A 15,880-nucleotide genomic window follows, 5' to 3' on the forward strand; every position below is an offset into this window, starting at 1 on the left:
TTTGGCTCTTTGCACTGTTTCATTTCATTTAGGTCCAATCCCATATAGAAATCCCCATGAGACATTTCTCGCTACATCTAGCAAATGTCCATATAGTTGGTTGTTTTTCCTCAAATGTAGAGTGATTTTCCTTACACCCCATTAGGGAAAATGCATTATTCAAGGCACAGTGTACAAAGTGGCAACAATCAAATTTTACTATGGATTATCTTCAAGCTTTCCCAGTCAGATTTTCTGAAACATACAACACAGACATCTCAGTTCTTGCAGAGGACACACAAGCTAGCGAGAAATGCCATAAACATTCTGCCACGTAACTGCTTTGTACCTTGTACACAGTTTCACCAGTGAGCCAAAACTGACTCCAAAATGTGCCCTCTCTCCAAAACAGCATGAATTCATAGGGTCTCCAGACAGCAACAGGGATATGAAATGTTGAAGGTGAGGGAAAACTGTTTGTTGTCAATGTACTCATTATTGGAAAGACGCAGTATAATGAAGATGAAATTCCAAGTCACAAAGTTTGCAGACACATCTTAAGGAAAACTTTCTTCCTAGTTCAGAATCACATAGTAGTTGAAGTTGGAGTGGACCTCTAGAGATTGTCTAGTCCAACCTACCTGCTCAAAACAGTACATACTATTTAAGTACTCCAGAACATCCACCTCTTCTCAGTTTGCTCTTGCAGTCAATGCAAGGTCCTGTTCTTATCTGTGAGACCTTCAGTCACTCAGGAACTGTCTGTGATATTAGCTGTCTTAGTAGCAGATCATAAAGACCGAAATTTTAAGGTGTAATTTAATATGCCTACTCTTGCCAAATAGACCTAGAAAAACTTCAAATTTCAAATAGAAAAATATGGTTTCTATGAGTGCACAGAAACTATCCCATGGTATACATTTCACGCTAAGCAGGAGAAGGATTCATGCTCTTTTTAGAAACCAGGACGTATAACAGACCAGTTTACAAGACTTGGCAGAATGGGCTGTGGAGAACAGCGTACAACTCTATAGGAGACGGTCATGAGAAAATGTCAGTAAAGTGCTGGTGACTCCAGGCAGGTCATCATGGTCCTGTCAGTATGACACTGAGTATCACACTTCAGAAGCTTTTCCTTGCCTCCTTGCTGCACGTTGCTATTTTCAACTGAGATCTAGTAGTCAACTGTTTCTGCCCTTCAAGTCAACAAACTGAAGCAGCTTGCTTATCTCAGAAACTCCCAAGTGTTTCAAACAACAGCCTCCTTCCCTTTTTCTGTAACTGCCTGGACCCCTATGCATCACATATATAGCCAGCTGTCTGGCCTGGCCCCAAATCTCTGCAAACCAGCTGCCAGGCTTCCCTCCAGATGTAGTTACCTATAGTCCTTTCTATCCCTGCTCCCCTCCTCCCCCGCAAAAGGTCTCACATTCAGCACACGAGCAAAATGGAAAAGTCTCAGCCCAGCTTTTTCCTGCCTCCCTGCAAAAAGCAAAACACCAAAACAAAACACCAGCTCTGACACCCTCCTGCCCATTTTCACCACGGCCCCCCTGCTTTCTCAGCTAGATCTCCTGTGAAGCTCTTTAACTCCAGGTAGTCAGGGCACTCTCCAATCCCTGTTGTCCCTTGTGCCATTTACACAGGAATTTCACAGGGGAGCTGGCTCTTTCCCCTACAACTACCTGGCTCATGCACACGACTCAGACCTGCACATGGTACTCATGAGCAAGCACACCACGCTCTCCCTCACTAGGCCACTTCAGCTCAATTCACCATTGCCCTGTGAAAAAAAGAGGGAACATTCATTCATTGAGTCACCAAGTTGCCATCACGCACAGGCACCCTTCAGCCTGAGCTATGTGCTGTGGTTCTCATCTCAGGATGCCAGCTGGTCAAAAAGAGCCTTATAATGCTCAAGACAGTGAAGAAGAAAGAAGGTAGGTGTGAAAAAGACCAAGAGACTGTCCCTGGATGCTTTCCACACACCTCCAGCATACATGCTGGATCAACTCCCCACAGTTAGTGGTGATTCGGAATCCCCTGACTATGGTTTTGGTTTGGTTTTTTAGTTTTCATTCCAACAGAAGAAAAATCTGCAAGATGCACCAGTAGCCACAACAGCCAGCAGTTCTTCACTGGCAAACACCTCTTGCTCTGAGGGATCCAGTTTTTCTGTCTTTTTTTTTTCTACTGGAGATACAAAAATCCACCCTCTCCCTTCTTCCTGGATGAGGGTAGAAGGACTTTTTGAATCTGCTGAATGGATGGAAATCAGGGCCCTATGCTGCATCAGTTGCTCTTCTAGTTCCCTACAGGATTTCTATACATTTAGTGATTAGCAAACCACGAGTTTAAATCAGCTTCACGTGGCCTTAGCTAACCTGTCCGAGGCACTCTTCTGGTGCACTACGAGTACTTTCAGGGTTAATCACAGCTGAAAGGTTTAAGCACCTACTGCCTCTTGGTTGTCAGTCACCAGTTGCTTGCTCAGAGATGTCTGATAAGCAGTAGGGTAGATTGGGAGTGTGTTTGCATGTCAAATGGGGCTGCAAGGTCTGTGTGCCAGCAGGACTGCTGTGATTGAGTTTGGGATCAAGAGCTCAATCCTCTATGTGGCTAAGCCTGCAGTTTCACAAGCAGCTGCCAATGTTAACAGCTCCCTCATGCCAAAAGGGGAAAGCTTGCCCTTCCCCCTCCCCTTTTTCTTATCCTCCCTGATTCTAGTCATATGATTCTCAGCATTTCTTGCTCTGGCACAATGAGATCCATTTTTTCCACTGGATTAATTTTTTGCTCGCTCAGTAAGTTAAATTTGCTTGGTCCTCAGGTGCTAGAAGGAGGGTGGCATAAAGTAAGAAGCTGAAGAACACTGCTGAGAGTGAGGAAAGAAAGTGGAAAAAATAATGGGAAAGGCTTCCCCTTTATGGTGACAGTCAGCTCTTACACAGGGTCACTACATCTCCCGAAGCTGCAACCTAACCAAGCACTCTGCAAATAGTGGATGATCCATATATCAACTGAGATATTGCTCCTGTCAAAAAAGGAATAACCTAGAAGCAAGTCATTTTTCACTCAGCTGCAGACAGGAGGCACTCCAGCAGTAGTGGTAAACAAGGCTAATATTAACATAGAATCCTTTGGGGGTTAAATATGTCCTATCTACACACTCCATCCATGTGAATGCAGTTTCTCCTCCCTCCCTAGGTCCCCTAGTTCTACAGCAAATCTGTGGCTGAGCACTCTTGTTCATATGCGCTGCAACTTCTGAGGAGAATAAATTTCTGTAAAGTTTGTGTTCTTCCAGCAAAGTGACTTCTGCGACCAAGTTCATACTGACATCAGTGCTTCGGAATGCTGCCACCTTCTGTGGAAAACTGGAAATTTACTCCTTCCACTCCATGAATTGAGTTTTCCCAAGTTCCGTAATTTAATGCTTTATAGGAATGGCTGCTTCTTTACTACTTGCCTGCTGAACAGAAAATTACTATTCCACAGAGGGATGTGAGAAAATCTAGGTTTACTTGCTTCATGTTCCTAAGAGAGAGGATTGGAAAAACATCATGTTAAATTTACAAACTTAGTGATAACATAAAGAAATGCTTTTATCATCCTCCAGGAAATTTACAGGCAACCCAGTGATTAAAATATCCTTCATCTGGAAAGTATCCTGTAGGTTACTGTAGGAAAGCAGGAGACCACATGTTGCTGTGTTCATTTTAAAGTCACAGCAGATTATCATGCATTAAATTGGAGTTGCTACAAGGACTTATAAATAACATCTCCTCCTATCAGCTTTTTTAAAAACTGCAGCTGCTGAAAAATTCCCGTTTGTCTAGGACAAACTGTGCTTCAATGAAGTGTATCCAGAAAGAGGACTTATCAAGGAAGGCAGTTCCTTGTTTAAGTTGATAAAGAGACAAAAAAATGTACAGGCAGAACAAAATATCTCCAGGTAATTTGATCTATATTAAAAAAAAATCTATCCAGCAACTTGAATGCAATTTCCAACAATTAATCCTATAAATGTAATAGCTACAAAAATCAATACAATCTTTGGAAGATTATTAAAAAGGCCTACAAAGTTTATTACGAAAATCAAAATAACCACTTCTAAAATACTTCAGACATTAACAAAAGAGTATCTGCAGAATGTCTATGCCGTGTAGCTTCCAAGTACCAAAATACTTGTGTGGTCTCTGTCTGTTAGATCAACAAACTGTAACCAGAAATCTGCACAGAACCTCTGGGAGAAACCCTGTCACATGCTGCCATTCAAAAACTTTACTCCTAACATTTTTCATGGTCATTTATTGGTTGGCTAATGCCAAGGTTCATCATGCTGTTCTCCAGTCATTTGGATGTAGTGATGTATACACATCACTAGGTAAATTTGCAGTCAAATAAGCTGAGACTGTGTCTATATTAACAAGTAGGACCTATTGACAGGAGTGGACCAGGACAGCAAAGCTACTTAATGTTGAGATCCTGACACACATAATACATGCATTTCAGGTAGGATGTGTGTCAGATTAGCCCCAGCCTGGTAATATGGTTGGAATGCACTAGGAATGCACAAGACGTCTCTACATTAGTATTCTAGTTAGTATCAGGAGCACACTTTTGAAGGAAACCTTCTGATTGCTCCCACTTGTCATGCAGGCTCCTGGAGTGTGCATAATGGATTCCTTTTGAAGGAAACCAAACCCACACATCCATCCCCAGAACATACCCAAGGCATTCCAACCCTGGCAGTCACTGCATCCGCAGGACTAGACTAAAGCTGGTCTGGACAGGTATGTCACTGGTGTGGGTGCCAGATCCCCAGCTCCCCTTCTTCTGCTCAGAACTTGTCTTACTTGTCATCTTAGACATAAGCTCAGGAATGGAAACATCCTGAGGCAATGAAGCCTATAAGGTTAGATGACACACAAATCCATTACCCAGTGTAGCAAGAACTGAAATATCCCAGATAATGGGGGAAAAAAAATCACAAATATGTGGTTATGCTATAGAAACACAGCTCAGAATACAGCTTTTAAAACGCCTAGCTGGTTTCTGCAGGGTTACTACCAAGCTTGGGAAGCAGACTGGACTCAAAAAAGCAGTTCACTGAGTGAACTCATTGCTCTGGAGAGAAAAAGGGGACGCTGCACAGAACCAGGACATATCCAACAAGCCTCTTCAGTCTCTGAGATACAGACAAGCGTCTGTCCTGCTTTTACACTCAAGCGAGTGTACACTGGCACAACGCTGGACCTGCCTTAACGAGACTGACTGCTTGCTGTCTGTGCACCTGAAGCAAAGCCAGTCAGCAGGAAATCCCCAACAACCACAAAACATCTCTCTGTATCCTTAGAGAATTTTCCAAAGATGGTGTCAGAATGGAGGTCACTTCCAGTACAGCACCAAACCCATCTTTGGAGGGATTTCTAAACACATTGGTGGGAAGCAGCCCATGCACACTTAGGAAATGCTGCTGTGGGCACATAGCGCTGTACTGCCACCACCACCACCAGAATACGACAAGGAGAGATTTCTCACTTTGCATTTAGCTACCACTGCCAGTCATGAGGTGTCACTGACACAACACGGGCCACCACATAAGTCACTTCATCACCATGGGCCTGTCAGCATGGAGCGCTGCTTTGCCCCTTGTTTTCGACAGAAGAGCAGCCTAACGCTGACACGGGCCCAAGCTGGTCCGGCAGGGCTGAACCAGTGAGATAAAGCTGCCAGGCTGGTTAGCACGGCGGCAGCACCGGGCACCTGCTGGGGACAGACCCCCTGCCCCATGGACAGACAGCGAGTCCCACGGGGAAACTGGGACCATGAGCCAGCACTGTGCCCTTGTGGCCACGAAGGCCAATGGCATCCTGGGGTGTATTAGAATGGGGGTGGTTAGTAGGTCGAGGGAGGTTCTCCTTCCCCTCTACTCTGCCCTGGTGAGACCCCATCTGGAATATTGTGTCCAGTTCTGGGCCCCTCAGTTCAGGAAGGACAGGGAACTGCTGGAGAGAGTCCAGCGCAGGGCAACAAAGATGATGAAGGGAGTGGAGCATCTCCCTTATGAGGAAAGGCTGAGGGAGCTGGGGCTCTTTAGCTTGGAGAAGACTGAAGGGCGACCTCATGAATGTTTATAAATATGTAAAGGGTGAGTGCCATGAGGATGGAGCCAGGCTCTTCTTGGTGACAACCAATGATAGGACAAGGGGTAATGCGTGCAAACTGGAACACAAGAGGTTCCACTTAAACATGAGAAGAAACTTCTTCACAGTGAGGGTGACAGACACTGGAACAGGCTGCCCAGGGAGGCTGTGGAGTCTCTTACTCTGGAGACATTCAAAACCCGCCTGGACACCTTCCTGTGTAACCTCATCTAGGTGTTCCTGCTCCGGCAGGGGATTGGACTAGATGATCTTTCGCGGTCCCTTCCAACCCCTGACACTCTGTGATTCTGTGGTTGGGCGGTGCGGCGGCCCCGCCCGTCCCGCTCCCCTCTCACAGGCCGCTGAACCTGCGGGCCCGTTGCGCACGCGCACACGACATCGTACCCCCGTGTCCCGTCTCCAGCGCGGGGGATGGGGGGCGGGTCCGAGCGGCGGCGGGGGCGGGGCTGCCCGGGTGCCCGGATGTGGGCAGGTTCGCGGCTCGGGCTCGCCGTTTCGTGGGGAGGGGGGGCAGGGGGGGAACGGGAAAGGCGCGCGCGCCTCCGCTCACGCACTCGCGCCCCCGCTCACGCACTCGCGCCCTGGCGGCGAGCGCGTGCGCGTTCGCCCCCCCCTTCCCCCTCCCCGTCGTCGCTCGCCTCCGCCCCGCCCCCTGCTTCCCCGTCCCCCCCTCCCCCCCCCGCTCCCCCCCAGCTGGCGAGCCGGGCGAGGAGGGCGGCTCGCGCTGCCGGCACGTCGCTGACACTCGCGCGAGGTAAGCGGCCGGCTCGCGCCGGAGCTGGGGCTGTGGGGAAGTTTGCCCACTGGGCACCGAGGGCTCCCGTCAGCTCCGCCACCCGCGCCGTGACCGCCAGCCCGTCCTCGCGCGGAGAGGTGGCGTCTGCCCCCGCCCGGGGCCGAAAGGCCGGCGTCTCCTCCTCGGGCCTGCCTCGCCGGCCGCGGCCCGGGCCCGGGCCTGCCTGCGGCCGCCGCCGTCTCCGCGGTCGCGGTGGGAGTGAGCGGCGATACCCGCTCGCCGAGCGGGAGCTGGGGGAGGCGCCCTGCGGCGCACGGCCTCTTCTCCGCAGCCTCCGCCGTGCCCCTCGGTGGCGCCTGCCTTGGCCTGAGGAACGCTCGGCTGGGTGTAGGGGTTCCCTGCCAGGCCCTGCTCCAGAAGGGCTGTCACGGCGGGGCGCTGGGGCGGATGACACCGGGAGGCCTTCCCTTTTCTTCCTTCGAGTTCCGTCCTGGGTCTCAGCCGGGAGTTAAGGTGGCGGGGCACGGGGTTGTGCCGTGGCAGTCAGTGGGGGAGGCTCGTGTGTGAGACCTCAGCGCCCTGTCAAGCAGGTGGGCCCCCAGTCTGAGCCTCTGCTTTAAGGACTCGAGGGTGTGGGAGTTGCGTGCAGCTGTTTTTCCTCTGCTTCTTGCACCGAAACCTTTGGGTTTTGTGTAGTTTGTTCTCATAATTCCACGTCTTCCCTTCTATCCATAACCTGGCTTTTACTAGAGGGGACTTCTTCAGGGAAGAAACTGCCAGTTCTTGAAAGTCAGGAAAAGTCCTTGCTTTGCTGTGCAAAGTATCAGTAGGAAAGAAATGACTATTAAAGAGCTAGTTCGCTTTGTGGGAGGAGAGTATATTTGTCAGCGTCCTGAGAAGCAATATGGGTGAGGGAAGGATTATGTTTTCTGTTTTGTACTTGAAAGTCTTTCTTGAGTATGCCATGTCATGTGGCTCAAAGTGACAGTAATGTCTGTAGATGTCTGGAAAAAACCCAGGAAGGTCTGGGTGTATTCAGTGTGTGTCATGGTGCTCTCAAATTCTGTGAGTCGATGGGGTGCTCTAAACTAAGCTAAGACTGAAGACTTATTGAGCAACTAGGGTTGTTATTTTCAGTGTGAGTGGCTATACTGTGTTTCTGGTGGATAATCTTTCACTAGTGGAAACCTGTAGGCTTGCTAAATGCCATGGAGCTCGTGAGCCATTAGAAGTAAGACATACAAATTCTATTACCTGCTCCTTAGGGAGAAACACAGAAATAGCACTATGAAAAGTGCTATTAGAGATTTCTTCCCTGGATATATTCTTTAATTCTATCTCAAATATGAGCTGCTGGTCATGCAGCTTCTTTAAAGGAGAAGATCAGAAGACAGCACTGTTGTCTGGAATTTGCGCGTTATCAGTCTTGCATGGTTAGAAGTGTCTTCATGAAAGAGTGGATAAATGAAAATGGGGTTAAGGACAATTAAGAGTCAGAAAGAAAAGCAAAAGTACAGCTCTTTACTTTTCCATTTTGGATAATGAGTAATTATTAAAAGGAGCTTAATGTAAGTATCTTTCAAACTGTTAGACAAAAACATGGATTTGTCAATACTGAAAGGCTTACTGTAGTACCTAAATGAAAGTATCTGGTCTGTGTTATAGAACTGGTAATTTAAAGTTCCTGTTTGACCTTAAAATCTGTCAAATTTAACATCAGATTAGTTAAGCTTTCAAAAATGTTACAGTTTTGTTATAGAAATATTTCTTTGTCAGTCTGTCAGTGGCAAAAATTCATAGGTAATTCTTGGCTTCAAAAAGTGATACAGAATTTCTGAGCACTGAGTCTTCCAGTAAACTTCATTTTAAAAATGTATTAGTGAGGCTTGGCTGAACAATTGTGCCGTAATACAAAAATGGTGTCTTTGAATAAGAGAACTTAAAAATTTCAGAAGCCACAAATAGGTGTGAAAGGCGTGATCAACTGAATCTGTGAAGAGCTTCTACTGAGGATCTCTGCTACTTTTCAGACTCTTGTGCAGATTAACTTCTGCATCCTTAACGTCATTTCAGTGCTCCTGAAGACATCGTCTTTAACTGCCCAAGGCAAATGTCTCAAATAATGTTAGTTTCTAGGCTTTCTGTCTCTGATTTGCACTGTGTCGTATTAGAAGGAACAGTTATAGGTGGTTGCTGATGTCTGTGAAGTTCTGCAGCAGCAACCATGAAAACTTTGTAGTCTAATGGATTTATTCACTGTTGCTGTGAGGCACAGGACAGACAGCAGGCTCACTTTCTTGCGTGCTATGAAAGAGAGCACCGTACTGTTTTCTGGAAAAATGCAAAAGGGTAATGCTTAAGACAACAAAATGCCAAAAATTGTTGGATATGGAAAGAAAATTTGTAGGATTTGTTAAAATTGATTATCAAAGACATTTTAAAGCTAAGCGTTGTTTGAGGGGATGAAAGAGGGTGGGAATGCCAAATTCAGAGTCGGACAAGGAAGTTAATAAAGTGCTTACCTCATGAACATGTTTTATTTATCATAGGTGGCATGAAACATCCTGTTTGTAAGCGTATACATAAGGAATGCTCTTGGCACACCTTGACAAGTTGCTTTGGCCTAAACATCGATTGCCGCTTGTAAAAACCTGTAAGTAAAATAAACGTAATTTGATTTGAGATTACTTTTATGATTTGCTTTCTGATTACAGTTAGCATGGTCTGCCCCTAAAAGGAGAGCCAAGTATCAGTTACCTTATTTTGTAAAACACGCAAATCTTCGGTTATATTAACTGACAGAGATTCTAAAAGCTGAATCAACTATTGTTTCTTACAGAAATGGCAGCTCAGAAAAGGAAGTCGATGTTAGTAGAGCCTTCTGCTAAACGTCCAAAGCTGGACAAGAACAGCAAACCGTCATCAGTGAAGAAGGAAAAGGAGGTGTCAGATATAAAACATGTCTCAAATAAATCAAAGCCTAATCAGTGTGCAGTGCAGGAGAAAACTGTACTCAAAACCTCTGCCAAATCAAACAGGTCAGTGGCAAAAAATGAGTAATTTTTCTAGGTTATCTTCCTAGACTAAATTAGTGCAGAAACAATCTAAGCAGAATGAATTTGAGTCAAATATACAGCTAAATAATTAAATAGTACTAGTGGGAAGATCAGCCTTAAATGATTGTGATATCTGTTACATGGTCTTTCTCTGGAATCATATTAGTGTCTCGAAATCCAGAAAGCCTTCCTCCAAAAAAAAAAAGATTCTGAAGTAAAAATAAATCTAATACTATATTAGCTGATACATCATTTGAAATCCACAAATGTCAACAATTAAAAACTGCTAGAGATATTAAAAAGCATTCATCTGTGGTTCATAGATCAGTCTTGCCATGCATAAAAAATATTAAGTACTACACTTAAGAGTAACCAAGTGGAAAAGAAGTCTATTTGGAATGATTCTAGAAAAAAATCTTCTATAAGTATTGAGGGAGCAATACTGTTTCAAAATAGAGGGAGCAATAGTGTTTCAAAAAAGAAAAGAAAGGTTTGAGATAGAGGCTAGCAGGAATGATAAGAGTCTTATGACAAATTCTACTTTTTGGATGCTGAAAAAATAATTATTTGAATCTTTCAGTGACAACACCAATGAACCTGAACAAGGAACGCGCATGACTACAAGATCATCGGGATTCAACTCAAATAATAAAACAATTCCTGACAAAAAGGTCCAACAGCAGCCTAAATCTGCAAAAAGTAAGGAAGCATGCCAGAAAAAATCTGTGCAAGAAATTCCTAAGTCAAAATGCATAATTGCACCAAATGAGCCAGTAATGAGAAGATCACAGAGACTGCAGCAGTTAACACATGTACAAGTACCAGCAAGATCCCTGCGCAACAGGGAAGTTAAAGAAGAAAAAGCTTCGGAAGTTAAACAAAGTAGCCAGGCAAGAAGACATGCTCAGAATGTTGCAGCAAAACCACTTAAATCTGCTGGAAAGAAAACGGAACAGAAAAACACAAAACCAAAGCCAAATGATACAAATGAGAACAAAGAAATACATGTAGAAGTGACGAGGTCTCTGAAAGAGAAAAAGTGTAAAGCAGACAATAAAAATGATAATTTGAACAACTTTCAACAAAACCTTCAAGGATCATCAGGTCCTGATGAGAGTCTTAAGGAAGTTAAGAAAGACCTAATGGGCCCTGTATCTCCTATTCCTAGTAACACAAAGAAAGTGGAAACAGATTCTCTTAAGCCAAATTCTAAGACAGTAACTAATGAAAAGCAACAAATACATCAGAAGGTAAAAAACAGTACAAAACCAAAAAAGATTTCACAGCCATCTGTAAGTGAAATAAATGTGGCTGATCAGCCAGAGAATGATGTGAAATCCAAAAGGGTAAGCATCCTTGAACTTTGTGAAGAAATCGCAGGTGAGATTGAGTCTGATACAGTAGAGGTGAAAAAAGATTCCCCTAATGCTGAGTGTAGCAAAACAGAAGAAAAGCATGCCAGCGTACAGTTTCAACAAAGTGAAATGCTTATTCAGAAAGAAGCTAGTCAAAGTACTCAATGCAAACGTTTTTTCCCTAGCAAAAAAGGAATGCCTGTTAAATGCACTCTGAATGGTAGAAATAACTCCTCAAACAAAAACTCTAAATGGACCAAAATTAAATTACTGAAAGCTAGTAACATTAAGCAAAGTAACTTAAATTCTGCAAATGTCCCCAGGCTTCCTTTGTTAAAAGATTACACTGAAGTTTCAGAGGCAAGTCAAATAGCTACAGAAGCGGAGCTTTCGAAGGCACAAGACAAGCTGTCAGTAACAGGACTCTTTGAGAATGAAAGTGCAACTTGTGTACAGGAGAAATCAGATCCTTCATCTGAAAGAATTGAAGTTAAAGAAGTGACATTGGAAATAAAACAGCCCACAAAGAGAGGTGCAGAAAATGGTTTGTTGCACAATTTGACAAAACATTTATGTGAGTCAAGACCAGATGAGGTAAGTCATTTTAATGATGCCGTATGGCGGGAGGGTGTTCTCAAACTGTTCTGTTTTCTGAGAATGACGTGCTTAGAAAGTTTGTTTTAACAATTACTTTATTTTACAGTAACTTAGAATTTTTGAGTGTATTAAAGATCCTTTGCTGGTGTGTTGTCATAAACAGGATGATAGTAAGCTAGAAAATGAATTTGTTCCATCATCCTAAATTCTGTAGCTAATGAAATGTTGATCGATAAAATTTTCTGCTGGAGCTGAAGACTGTACAGATTCATATGGATGGTTTTTAATGACTTAAGCTTGCATAGCTGTTCTATTCTGAAAAGGTGTATTAAAAGAAATGAGAGGGGAAACAAAGTGTTCTCTATCTGAGTGACCTTTGATTAAAATTGAAGATTTTAAGGACAAAAGTGTTCCATATGAAGTATTTTATAAGCTTATATATCAAATGAAAAAGATTTTTTTTCAAAATTAATACCACAAACTTCAATATGGACTAGCTAATCAGTTGCATTTTGTTTGCTTAAAATAATGTAGGAATCAGAAAACTGGTGCTGTATCCAAGATGTTAATACTTAGTTAACTCAGTGATTTTGTTAATAGGTTAGAGGCATTAAATAGTTTGGGCTTTTTATTTAATATTTTCTGTTTTCTTCAGAACTTTCGATTACATTTGGAATCAAGTCCAGAAAGTTCTCCAGTAAAGTATGTCACAGCTGCTAAACCTCCAAAACAATTTAAAAAAGAACCAGGAGAAAGTGAACCTCAAGGTAACTTTATTATTAATTTTTCCTCTTCTTCTGACCAGTTGTATGGGAATCATAAGTCTTCCTTTTGGGGAGTGCTTTACAGAATAAGGTACAGTTGGTGCAGAACTAGACTTCTGGGATTGGAACTGTTGACCAGGGTTTTCATATTTCTTTGTGTGTCACACCCGTGGCCATTTCAGTATGATAGCAATGGACATCCTTTTATCTCTGGACTGTGTGGCGGGAAAGATGTGTCTGTTTTTCTACTGGGCTCTTGTTTTAGTGCATTTTTATGTTTTATGCATGAGTATTTTAATGCTTAACTATTCTGTTTGAGTAAAAGTGGAGCGACAACTTTAAAAAGAAACAAACAGAAAAAAACCTAACCAAATCCTTTCATTTTCTTTGTAATAAAATAGTAAACCTTCCATATTTCAATTGAGTTCTTGTCTTGGATCGATTTGTTAAGGATTCTCTGTTGGTTACTGCTTCCTTTGAATAAGTGTCTGCATTTCTTTCTCCTAAGTTGTTCTACTCCATCTTGACCAAATTATGGACTGAGTAATCACACTCTTGTTTTTATTACATAGCCTTCATTTGTCAGCCTGTGAATGCAGTTTGTCAAATGTTATGATAAGTGTGATGTGAATATTTTGACACAAGTATATTTGACTAAGAAATATTATTGATGGATCACTAACATAGCTCTTCATTAACTTCCCTCTTGATATTTCATCCTTTTGCCTCCAGGTTTTTGGTTTGTTGGGGTTTTTCGTTTGACTTTTGACTGGTGCTTTTTTTTTTTTTTTAATTTGAACCTGATTTTTAGTGTACTGTTTAACTATTTAGCTTTACTAAATAGTTGTGTTGGGGTTTTGATTCTTGGTTGTGTTTGGAGTTTGAGTTTTTTTTCTTTTCTTTGGTTGCTTTTTGTTGTTGTTAGTTGGTTGGGGTTTGTTTTGTTTTGGTTTTTTTGTTTTTTTTTTTTTTTCTTCCCTGCCATTATAAGGTAATTTTGAAGGGCAAAATACTCCAACTGTACTGTTAGAGACTGTAAAAAATGGTTTTTTCTCTCTTTTGCTATTCTTCATTGTTTCTTTTCCTTAATTGTTATAGAACACACCTCAGATGGAGACATACTGTACATTTATGATTCTAATACTATACATAGAGCTATTTGTATGGGGTCGTTAGAAACAGATTTAAACTGCTATGTAGTTTCGCTAGTGGCCTTATTTATCTGCTGGCAAACTGCTCTGCAGAACTGCTGTGGAAATGTTGAAGAAAATTGCACTTTAAGTATATGTGGAGGAACACAGGAATACTGCCTCAAGGTTGCATCTTTTTTTATTAGCCATGAACAAATGGCAACACTGTCTTGAATATACTTTTGCAAAGCACTGTTTGTGTAGCTCAAATTTCCTTTGCAACTAAAAACTTTATAATAAAGTTGTAATCTTTGATTAATTTTAGGTTTGACTCCCAAGCAGTTGACACATACTTCATTTACAAATCAAACTTCTGAAACTGCGAACAGGTATAGTATATCCTACTTTATTAAATTACAATAACCTTCCATAGAGTTACGAGGGGTTTTATTATAAGACTAACTGTGCTTTTGTCTCCCAGCCTCAACTTTCAGTTTCAAATAAGTGACAGATTTCAAATAAAAACAGATTTTCATTTTACCGAGTTATTAAGGGATGTTTTTATTTTGTTAAGAAAATTATTAAGCAAGATATTTGTGACTGCATGTTTGTTTTAAGAAGTAGAACTTAACAGAGTTGGGAAGACATTTCTAATGGTCTCTTGCTCAAATCAGATGATGAGAGAGTATAGGAAGAGTTTACTGCAGGTTTCTCACTTGTTGAATTATTTCACTTCTGGAAGAGTTTTCTAATCCTTAAATTATGGGAGTCTTGTCTATACAAAATCTTTTTAGATGGGGAAGAGGGGTTTTAATTTGGGGTTTTTTTTGTGATTGCTGTGAAATGAAGGTGTCAGCTGCCATATAAAACATGATGCTTGTTCTTAAAACCAACTAAATTGTTCTTACTACTAACAGTTCAAATTTACATTTTGTCCTCGATCATGTTGACTGTTGTAGTTTTTGAACAATTCTGACGTAGTCTCTGGTTTTAGCCAGTTACAAGCTAAAGACAATGATTTCTTCATACTTGATACCTCAAATAGCAACATAGTTGGCACAATGGTTAGTATATCCATATTGTTTTCTGTATTCATAATGGAGATAAGAAGAAATGATGCAGTTCATTTTCAGTACATCTATCTGAAGCCAGGTTAGCAGTTTTGACTGTTCAGCCCTTTTGTACATGTTGAAAAACTCTACTACTACGGAATTTCACAGAAAATGGGTGGTAAGGTAGATGTAAAACTAGTTAAATGACTATTGTTAGATTTTTCAATAAATATTACACTAACTTTGATTTTTTTTCATTTTTTTACTCTCAACTGCCACACAGCTTTATGGTTTCTACACAATTTTATTAACTTTATTAGCTGAACAAGCCCATATTGCTTTGCTGTTGTTCGAAGATATATTTTTCTTGTGAGAGCTTTCTTACCCTGCTTTCCATATGCTATCCAAGATTATAAGCCGTCATTCTTTCTGTGATAGTCCTGCCCTAACACAGAGTAATGTGCATATCTGTAGTGTAGCTCTCTTTAGGGCATTGTAAGAAAAGGTTGCAGCTGGAAAAGGCAAACCTTGAAGAAGCTACTTAAGGAAAATTTTGGGGCACTGACAGGAATAAGAAAATTAGCTCTGATAAAGCGCAAAAAATGCTATTTAAAAAATGTCTGGCAAGAGTTTTTATTTTTTAAAAAGCTCACTGAGTTAACCTGCTACATATACTACAGCAGCTGCTACAATTAAGTGTTTGGCCCTATATCCTTAGTTTGCTCAGAAACAGAAAATACGTAAATACCTAGTTGAAGTACGAGTATTTTCGTCTGTGTTTCGCTTTGATGATCTCCACAAGTTTCATCCAAACCTGTAGTTAATGTTATTTTTCCACTGAATATAGTAGCAAGTTCATAGAATAACCTTTTTGATGTGTTATAGTACTTTCCAGTGTTTCTTTCAGTTGTGACAAGGGGAAACTTAAACTGAGTGAGATTCCCATTATATCCGTCCATTTATTCCTCATGTCCTCTTATCCCTCCCTTCACTGCCAGCTGTTAGAAGAGAATAAGTTTGAATTGTATTTGAAAGATTTAT

The 15,880-nt window shown here is 41.9% G+C and overlaps 1 protein-coding gene across 3 annotated transcripts in view; it reads left to right on the forward strand.

The window, feature by feature from the left end:
- Positions 1–6,766: 6,766 nt before the first annotated feature.
- The window catches only part of ESCO1 (establishment of sister chromatid cohesion N-acetyltransferase 1), a 33,895-nt gene continuing 24,781 nt past the window's right edge, over positions 6,767–15,880 (forward strand). For 2 of the 3 annotated variants that reach the window (XM_080339699.1, XM_080339701.1), the window contains exons 1-6: positions 6,767–6,903; positions 9,435–9,538; positions 9,725–9,923; positions 10,522–11,890; positions 12,549–12,660; positions 14,113–14,176. In XM_080339699.1, the coding sequence (XP_080195825.1) occupies positions 9,727–9,923; positions 10,522–11,890; positions 12,549–12,660; positions 14,113–14,176 (1,742 nt within the window). In that variant the 5' untranslated portion in view covers positions 6,767–6,903; positions 9,435–9,538; positions 9,725–9,726. Of the gene's footprint in view, positions 6,904–7,436; positions 7,476–9,434; positions 9,539–9,724; positions 9,924–10,521; positions 11,891–12,548; positions 12,661–14,112; positions 14,177–15,880 lie in introns of those variants that run through there. The other variant, XM_080339700.1, reaches the window with a different exon arrangement.

Source organism: Nesoenas mayeri, assembly GCF_963082525.1.
Source record: "Nesoenas mayeri genome assembly, chromosome: 2".
NCBI lineage: Eukaryota > Metazoa > Chordata > Aves > Columbiformes > Columbidae > Nesoenas > Nesoenas mayeri.